This window comes from Egretta garzetta, unplaced genomic scaffold (genome assembly GCF_000687185.1).
Source record: "Egretta garzetta isolate BGI_Z169 unplaced genomic scaffold, ASM68718v1 scaffold17, whole genome shotgun sequence".
NCBI lineage: Eukaryota > Metazoa > Chordata > Aves > Pelecaniformes > Ardeidae > Egretta > Egretta garzetta.
Window position 1 is genome coordinate 1,254,537 of NW_009260136.1, and position 9,422 is coordinate 1,263,958.

Sequence of the window (9,422 nt, forward strand, 5' to 3'; positions counted from 1 at the left end):
TGGGGTGCCAAATAGAAAAAGCAATTGGTCACAGAAAAGTAAACCATTGAGCAATCCTTAGACACTGCCGCTGAGCTGCCCATTCTCAGAGCTTCTCTGGTTGAAGCTGCTTCAGGCAGTCTGCCCAAAGCATAGCCACATAGCCTACTTCAGACAAGATTAGAAGTTTAGTCACAAGAAATTAAGTAAGGCTCAGATACTCTGCTTACTCAGAAGGCTGCCTTTAGAAGGGTATGGCTCACTGACCTATACCCATACATGCTAGATGATAGCCAGCCTGTAGAAAGATGACCCTGGGGTTTATAGGCTGAGTTGCCTCAGCTATGGCAGTGTTCAGCAATTGGCCATACCACATTTAAAGGGGTTTATCTTATAGAAGACTGGCAAGGGCCATGCTTCCAGAAGCCCTGAGATTTTAAACATCCTCTCACTGCTAGCAGGAGGTATAAAGATTACCATGCTTCATATTTTGTCAAAGTAGCCTGAAGCAGTCCAAACCATCTATGCGTACCAATGCTTTTGAATGGCTTCGTTTCCTTTGTGTGCAGCATATAGGAAGTAAAAGTTTAAGAGAGCTATTCAAACAGCAACATGACCTGAAGTCCCCACATTTCAGATCAACACCCATTCCAAGAACAATCCTATTGACTCAAGTATTTATCTCTAACACTCTGAATGAAGAGCTCCAGGTGATGAGTAATTTGCCATAGGTCTGTGCCTGAAGCTTCAGTTTGTCCCTTTACATCCCACACAAAGTCTTGCCATACAACAACAGCTTGTTGTATCAGACATCTTTATTTGCTGTATTGCCCAAGTGTACAAATACTGAATGTAGTTATAGAAATTCAAAATATATTGTAGTAGAAATCTGTCTGGGAAGTGGAATGTTAAGATATTTACTTTATAAAATTACTACACATATAAGTCACTCCCACTTGCAAGTTTTAAATATATCGGGGCTATGAAGAGACAGATTACTTTATGATCCTGCAAAAAAGGAGATCTTCTCAGAAAAGATTTTCTGCTAGATGAAGTCAGTCAACAGCAAATTGATTTCTTACATTTGACTCATTTTGAGTTATCAGCCAACAGGATGTTAGCTACATCCAGACAATTCATACACAATTCAGCTCTCATTTATACCAAGAAAGTCAATGTATCACTATCAACATATTTAAGTATTAATCAAAACAGAATCTCAGTGACAATATTTATTTTAAGCTAATGAAGTCAAGCCAATAAGTTGCCCCTGGCCATTGAGTGCAATTGATGCTTTTTTCACATTTTCAGAATAAGGCGCCTTAGTTCTTGAACAAGTCAATACAGCTTTGCAGGAGAGAGACATTGTTCTGGAAAGAAAGAGAATTAGTTTTGGATTAGTATGACTGATAATTTAAATCCTGCCTTCCACAATGAAGTGGCTTCCAAAATAGTAGGTCCATCCCAGGATTTTGTAGCCTATGACAATGCTAAAGAGCTTATACTGCAAAGACAAGCATTCAAACAGTAACGCGTCAAAAACAGATCATACACTCTGCAATCTGCCTCTTCCTGCTGGCCTGCAACCATGACTCAGTTTGTGGGAAAGAGAGGGACAAGAGACAGAGTAGTAAGTTTTTTAAGTGGGCCAAACTGAGCAGCATTACTGAGCCTTTATATGTCACATTTAAGCTCAACAATGAAGTAGCTACTTGTGATGAAGTCCAGGACTCTCAGGGAGTGGGAAATTAGACTTTCCTTCTTCAAAAGAAGCTGAGGATGCAGAGTTTCCTCTTCCTGAGGCTTCCAGCGTTGTTCTCTACACTGTGTACACTTCCCTGGATTAAGCTAGCATTATATGGTGTGGTCTCTGCAGCCCACTTCAAGCCTGCTCAGTAAAGCTTGGCAGAGGCTGCTACAAAGCCAGCATTCCCCTCCACCAACAAGCCAGGTGGGAAAGGTTGACAGCTAGATCACAAGCTGCAGAATGTGCTCTCACAGCACTCAGGAACACTTGAGGCAGCAGCTGCCTCTAGATGCAGCAGGGGTCAAACACCACAGATGAGGTTGCCTCATGGGAAGTTAGGTGAGCTGTTGTGTACTACCTGCAAAATTGAGACTTCTCACTTGCAGTGCAATAGGTTGGTGTCCTAGGAATGACAAGATGAAAGCAGACTTTCTGCATGGGACAGATAAGACTGTCAGCATTTTGTTTTGGCCAATAACTTGCAGCTTTTCACTACTTTCCTTCTCCTCTTCAGATCTCAGCTAAAGGGCCTAGCTGTTCTATTTTACACTTCCTAGTTTTAAAGGGAACCCAGGAAATCCTTCAAGTTGCACTGTACTTGCTTCTCTCAAGCTATGCCTGTTAAATTCAAAAAGAACACACCTTTGCATGTTTTATTTCCAGTTCTGCCATTTCAATTAGGTTTTTGCGGAATGCTGCTATTCTCTTCTGTTTGAAGCTCATCAGTTCTGCAGGGAAGAAAAAACAAAGAAAAGACAAGACATGTACAAAAAGTGTGACTGTTTCAATAAAGCTCCTTATGTTTCATGAGTTCTGTTGTACAAGTCTAGTTACAGTACTTGACTACAAAAAGATTCAAGAGTTAGTCTTGCTGTTCTTAGCCAGAAGATACTTTCATCAACACTGACATCTTGGTGAGCTTGTCTACAGCAGAAAGGTTTGTAGGAAGATTACTGGAATAAAACAGAAGTAAGCCACACAAGCTCTATGAGAACATAGAACATTTAAAAACCACGAACATTAAAAGGAGTAGTGTGTGTACCATGAAAGCATGTTTCCTCTGTTTTATATTGTCCAAAGGCACATACTAAGAACCAGTGTTTGAAACTCTGTATGAGGCACTCTGCTGTACTGGGACAGAGCAAAAGCATGTTTGCACAGTTCTAATTGAGATAATTAGAAGCCTGAATAGTTACTTTCAGGTGGAGGCTGAGAACAAGAGTTCAGTCTGGAAAGCAAATGCTATGGACTTATAATTAAGGTTGATGTAGTACTGACATTGCTCTGTTTCAGACAACCGTTCTTAAAAATATTTATCTGCATTAGTTTTATAAGCATCTATACTGTCCTTGGGGCATCCAGACTGTGATTCAAGAGTGTGTTCAGAAGCCTTCAATAGTTGAAGGTCAGATGGAAACCTGGACTGCATTAACATCTCCCTTCAGCATAAACACAGCAAAGCCTGTTTTACCTTGTTTTGCAGATTCTGAAATCTTTTCAAACTTCTGACAACAATCCTGTTGATGTGCCTCAGCCAGCCTGACGTCCTTGCTCTTTAGTCTAGCTTTATCTAGGGCTTTGTTTGAGTTTTCATAGTCGACAAGAGCCCTTGTACGTCTGTACAGAAGATCCTGAAAGTAGACAGGAATAGTGCATCAAAGCCTTAAGAGGACTACTTCCCAAATTGAGGTTACAACTACCTTAGCAGAAGGTTTCACTTCTTTCAGCACCAGATTCTGCTGCTTCCAACAAGCTGTTATAACCTGCTATGCTCTTAGCATAGCAACAGGAGCCTTTCACCAGTGCAGTATCAAGTATTCAGGACAGTCACCTGTGCCTTGGTCAAGGAAGTTGGACAGCTACTGTAGGCATCACCTCTTCCCTTAAAGTAGCTTTATCCTTCTGTAAGGTGGGCCTCTCCACTAAGGAGTAATAGCACTGCCTGAATTCCCTCAGTCTACTTCCAGTAAGGGATACACTATTTAATTCATTGGAGATCTGACAGTTTGACTGAAGCGCTATACTAACCTAGACATAAGAAGCAGAACGTGTCTCAGTGCTGATTCCTTTTTTTAGCAGCAGTACAGTCTTGATACCTAAATAGCAGTACACCACACCAAGGGAGCCTGTAGTGAATGTGCCAGGGTACATTACATTAGAGGTATGACACTGGATGAAGAGGACCACCAGGTTATACCTACAGCATAGTCACCCCCTTGCTAAGTCAAGTATTGGTTAGAAAAGAGTTGCTGGCAAAGCTTTTGCAGCCACATCAGTTTACCAAATCCCTCTTGGAAGTCTGGACTCCAATAGCCTTCACGTTACCACATATTCATGATAAAGTACTATAGCAGTTTGGATTTACTTCAGGATTTTTAATTAGTCATCATTGGTTTTACTGACAAGTCATGAGTACCCAGGCAGCGGAAGGGTTAGAATGCTGCTGCAGACTCAAATTCAGTTTGCTCCAACTCACTTACTGAAATCTGATGAGGTCTTCCTCTCTACATACCAAATTAAAACTGGTTGGAGGCCTTACAGCCCTCTAAGTGGCTGGACTTCAGCTAGCCAATATATAGTTTCTATATTCTGCTGTAGTTACGGAGTGGTGGGTTTTGTAGGCAGACCCAGGGTCTACCTTCGTGTCTTCTTAAGGCACAAAGGATACGAGTGAGTCATGATGTTAATAATAAAACTAAGCTTCAAAAAGAAAACTGTTCTCACCTTAGCAGCTTCTATATTGAGCATGTAGTATCTCAACAGTTCAGAGAGCTTTAAGTCTTCATCAGATGAAACTCTACTCTCTACCTTCTGCATGAAAGATCAGATAGTTGGTATGTAACACGAAACAGCAACATCCAGATTCAGAGATTCTTCTGCCCCATCCCAGCCCCCCCCAAGCTTCTCTTACCCTGAGTTTCTCAAAGAGCTCAGCAACTTTTAACAAGTACCTAGGGGAAAAAATTGCATAAATAAGTTGTAGATACCTCTTAGTCTGACAAATGCCAGGATCAACTGACAGGAAACAAAAAAGCTGAAGACTGGAGTTTACTCCTCCATACAGACCCAGACAACAGCTTGAAGAGAACTCAGGTCTAGGGAGAGACCTGAACAAAAGGTTCAATGCAAGAGCTGCTGATTCCAGCCTAACAGACTAGTACAGTTGAGCAGCTAGACTCCATGTAAATTAACAACACTGATCTCTAGATCAAAAAGTTCTTGTGGAAAATTTCCCTGCTGCTGCTCTCCCAGAGAGATGAACCATCTTGTTTATTCAGCTATACACTTTGTGTTTTAACAAGGTCTTGGCAAATTAATAGCAAAGTTTAGAGAGGTGAAAGAATTCACCTCAAAAAGGTGACTAGGTTTCTACAGCTTAAAAAACGCCCACTGTTCTGGAACTTCAAAGGTCCCAAAGACAGCATAGGCCTAGTGTAAGCTGAGGTTGTATTGAACAGCACATTAGAACACAGATGCAAAACCTCATTCTCCCATATTCTCTGGGAGTTTGTGACCTGAAAAAAATTCAAGGAGACTTCTGTTTAGAAGAAGCTTTGATGACCAGCACAATTCAGCTCTAGGGCACAACTGGCAAGAGAGCAGCTAGATAAGGGTCAGATGCAATTGATAGTTTTAGGTCTGTTGCACCAGGAGCGTGAAAAGAAAGTTTCAATGCCACTTCCTTGAAATTCAAGGAACTCAAACCAGCTGTGACAATCCCCTGGATTTTACAGAAGGAACTTCAAGTTCCCAGACTGAGGATATGTTTATGAACAGTTAGAATTGCTTACTTTTTGATAACTGTAGGTTCTTCTAATGCCAGGCTGTTCAAGCAAGCTGAAGTATAAATATAGTCATCTGCAACATCTGCAAGAACAAGACAAGGTTTTCAGGCTGAAATCAGCAAGAGTGCAAGGTCTTTAGAAAGGTCTTTGAAAAGATTCACTTTTGTGAGATCTTGTCATCTTATCTGCTTTTGCACATGCATCCTTGATTCTGTTGTAGTAGTTTACAAGAAAAGTCTTCTCTTGCTCAAAAAAGTCTTCTACTTCCTGAAAGAGAGTATGACCTGTTAAGTCAGTTACATTACTGCAGAATACAAGCTCTTCCCTATTTTGGGAAGAGGCAAAGAAATAACCATAGCCACCTGAGCATTATGCCCATCAATCTCTACGGAAGAACAGAGTTCAAGACAAGACCCTGAGACAAAGGTTTGACAAACCAAGCCGTTTGGCAAGTTTCTTCTTCATGATGAAGTGAATATGGACTTGACACTCAACTACTCGATACTGCAGGTTGTCTGAAGCAACCAGTAAGTTGCTATTAGAGGGCTACCAGCTGTTGGATTTTATTTCCCAGGCCAGCTGCACTACAGTAGCTGAGAGAGTTAAGCAGTTTACAAGCTTGCTTCACATCTACACCAAACATTACATGTACTATAATATTTCACAACATTGTGTTTAGGACAGCAAGTCTATTAGAAAGAGCTACCACAGCAACGTGATAGAAGAGCTGAAGCTGGACCAGTTACAGGAGTCTTTGGTATTTGATCTCATCTAGTACAAGCAGAAACCCATAAATCATATTTGTTCAGACAAAAGCCACAAACACATCTGCTGAAGCTGCAATTCCTTCCTCCCCACCAGTATCAGGTGTTAAGGCAACCCTTATTTCTATAAAAGCTAAAATTAATATAGGCTACTCCACCCAACTTGGGACAACAGTAACAAGGAAGGTTAGCATTAGTAACTGAGCCTTACACACATCAAGCCTGAAGCATACATGGCTAACCTCCCTGCAGCAGGAAGCAAGAAACAAATCAAGATTAGGCTAAGAGGTAAACCAACTACCTTACCTTGACTCCAGAGAAGAGGACTTCATCAGCACTCTTTACTACACTTTTTAAAAAGCCACCAAACATCTCTTTCGTGTTTTTCCTCCGAACACTCAGCTGCAACAGAGAGGCCAGGACAGCTTTAAAGTCATCCCAAGGGGGGGAAAAAAGTGACTATTTTGACACTTGCAGTGCTGTAACATAATTTCTATCTAGCATATGACGTAGCAGGCTGATTTCCAAGCTTTCCATAATACCCATATAAGCTGTACAAAGATGGCTCAAGTAACAAATGGCTTGACTTGAACTTGTTCAAGTATTGTGTTACTTTTGCATTCTCAGGAACAGCTCCGTTTCTCCTTACATATCTTGGATCAGCATCCATCACTCATAATTAGGTGTAACAAAACAGATGCAGTACTGACTTTAATACACCTCTGTTCTTCCAGTTTAGGACCATGCAACACAGAGCACAGGTACACCTGAACCATGCTTGTTCCCAAGATGTCAAGACATACAAAATTGCCTTCCTAACTAACTTGACCAGGATTAAGAAACACTGAGATTTATAGCAGAAGAAGGTCTAGGTCAGGCTTTCATCCTTTAATCATCTCACAGAAGTACTGGCAGTATCTGCTTGCTGATGCTGCACGTAGATTTACATAGCATTCTGACTGTGCCCAGAAAAGCGACAGCACTACTAACACCTTGCCTCACTCTGAAAGGGGAAAACAAAAGAAGTGTCTTACATCCTGGTCATACTCCAGGAAAACATGAAAATTGCGATCTTTGCTGAGCACAGGATGAGAAGAAATCCGCTGAAGGAAGATTTCATGTGATGATACAGTCTTCTTGAAGACAGCGAGGTATTCACTGAAAGGAAAGAACAGACCGAGATCCCCTCTTGTACTGCCTTCTTCAATATACAAAGAATCGCTTTAAGTTTATCCAGGGAAAATATTCAACAGCATGCTTCTGAAATATTTAGCTAGTGATAGAGAAGCTATTTTCAATCTCTCTAGCCAGGAAGTTTTCCAGTTTGAGCAAAACTTCTGGCAACATCCCAGCTCCAGGTTTTTAAAGATTATGCAGCAGCAGACACCCTTCAAAACAGTCACACCCGAGATCAGTTACCACCAGATAAGTTGCTCTCCCAGGAGGCTTCTCTAAGCACAGCTTTTGTCAGTAGACTCATTCTACTTACGCTTCTAGCTCTTGCTTCATTTTGGCAAACTCTTCTTTTGTCATAGACACTTCTCCTTCCCCTAGCTTCTGCATCTTCTCTCTGGGACCATCAAAATCAGGCTTTGAAGGTGCTGGAGGTATCTAGCCAAGGAATTGGTTAGTGATAGATGCTAGTGAATAAAGTTTCCCAAAATCACTTCAAGACTTCACTGGAAGGAGGCCCTTTTGCCTGGTCATGGGAAGCCAGCAAGGCTCTGCATCCAGGAATTCTAGAGGCATGTTGATGTCTAGGCTCCTGTTTGCCCCTCACAGCTCTGTGCTACCCCTGCCCCAGGAGGAAAACCAACTGAGAGGAACCGCCTCTATAATGCACCCCATAGCCAACCATCTTTTGTGGTCCACAGAGCCTCCTAAAGAATCATGATAGAAAAGAAAGAGTCTATTAAATAGAGTACTTCACTGTGTTATCTTCAGGCAGATATTAGTGCCACCATAGAGTCAGGAACTCAGAGCATCAAGCTTTTTTTGCTGCTCCAAGCTATATGGAATGTTAACATAGAGCCATATCACTCAAGCTGTTTGGGAACTAAGACAAAAGGAAGCATAGGGAACACTCAAGTCATGAAACACTAGTAACATTGGTAAAGCAGACTTCATGGCCTTACTAGTACGCACTTTAAATCACTGTAGTCTTTTGTTTAGAATTACATTTTTTAGGAAGTACTTACTATGAGTCCTGCATACTCTTCAGTTTCAGTGAGCGTATCATGCAGCCACACAAAGTCTTCATGCTGCCTTGTAACTGAAAACTCAGGGCTTTGAAAAGCTGGCAGCGTAGTCTGGAAGAGAAGATATAGAAGCCCTACTGTTTTGTAAATTAGTGCTTTTAAAAACAGTTCTGTCCATTTCCAAAGGAAGCTATTTTGCCTAGTAAGAGCCTCGCCTACTCCCTTTTAGCTGAGCTGGCACTCATTCGAGAACCTTACTACTAAGGAGACTATTTAAAGAAAAGGCACTGTGTGGAACAGCATTAATGCAGTTTATTCTGTGAAGTTTCACAGTACTGGTTTCCCCACCCCTGCCCCCCAGCCTTCTGGTGTCAAGCTAAGATTCCTCAAAGCCAATCTAGCATATCAGCTACCTTGTATCTACGTGGAGAGTATTCAAGTCTTAGGAAATCTGAAGTTTCCTCATAGATACACCCTCAGGCCCCCTTTAAGTGGAAAAGCTCCACCCAATTAGATTTTCTTTTCTGCCAAGCCCATCTTTACAGGTATGTGTATTGCAGATACACAAATGACTTTTACAACATTTATGAAGACTGCTTTCTACTCCATGATCTTACCTTAGTATGCACAGTGAACTTCACTCTGTCCTTTTCACTTAGGGCATCAGGTATATCAATTTGGAGAGAAGGATCAACATTCAGGTCTACAGATACAGACCTCAGCTGCAACAGAATTCACAGTATAAGCCTTGGTCATGCATCAGGTAAGTTTAGGGAAGCTAGGCTGGTCATCAGCTGTCAACAAGAACCACATTGCACTAAACCGCTGCCTCCAGGAACAGCACACACTGACAAGCATGACAGCCTGAACACTACCTGCGCATCACTGACAAGCCTTCCCCTCCAAACACAGGAAAGGAAAAAAGTTTGTTAGCTTAAAGTCTGAAGAA

General features: G+C 41.6%; 1 protein-coding gene across 1 annotated transcript; it reads right to left on the minus strand.

The window, feature by feature from the left end:
- Positions 1 to 791: 791 nt before the first annotated feature.
- On the minus strand, positions 792 to 9,207 carry SNX5 (sorting nexin 5). Its single transcript, XM_035897067.1, has 12 exons — positions 9,091 to 9,207; positions 8,474 to 8,607; positions 7,765 to 7,886; positions 7,310 to 7,433; positions 6,582 to 6,677; positions 5,673 to 5,778; positions 5,518 to 5,593; positions 4,638 to 4,677; positions 4,451 to 4,537; positions 3,198 to 3,357; positions 2,369 to 2,454; positions 792 to 1,349 (listed from the first exon to the last, which is right to left on the minus strand). The coding sequence occupies exons 3-12, from the start codon at positions 7,836 to 7,838 to the stop codon at positions 1,302 to 1,304; spliced, it is 897 nt and encodes a 298-aa protein (XP_035752960.1). The 5' UTR covers positions 7,839 to 7,886; positions 8,474 to 8,607; positions 9,091 to 9,207; the 3' UTR covers positions 792 to 1,301.
- Between the last annotated feature and the right edge of the window lie 215 nt (positions 9,208 to 9,422).

Coding starts and splice junctions, on each gene's coding strand:
- SNX5 (XM_035897067.1), bottom strand. CDS start 7,838: ATGCAGAAGCTAGGGGAAGGAGAAGTGTCTATGACAAAAGAAGAGTTT. Junction 7,434..7,764: donor ATGAAGCAAGAGCTAGAAGC/GTAAGTAGAATG, acceptor CTTTCCTTTCAG/TGAATACCTCGCTGTCTTCA. Junction 3,358..4,450: donor TCAATATAGAAGCTGCTAAG/GTGAGAACAGTT, acceptor GTCTACTTTCAG/GATCTTCTGTACAGACGTAC.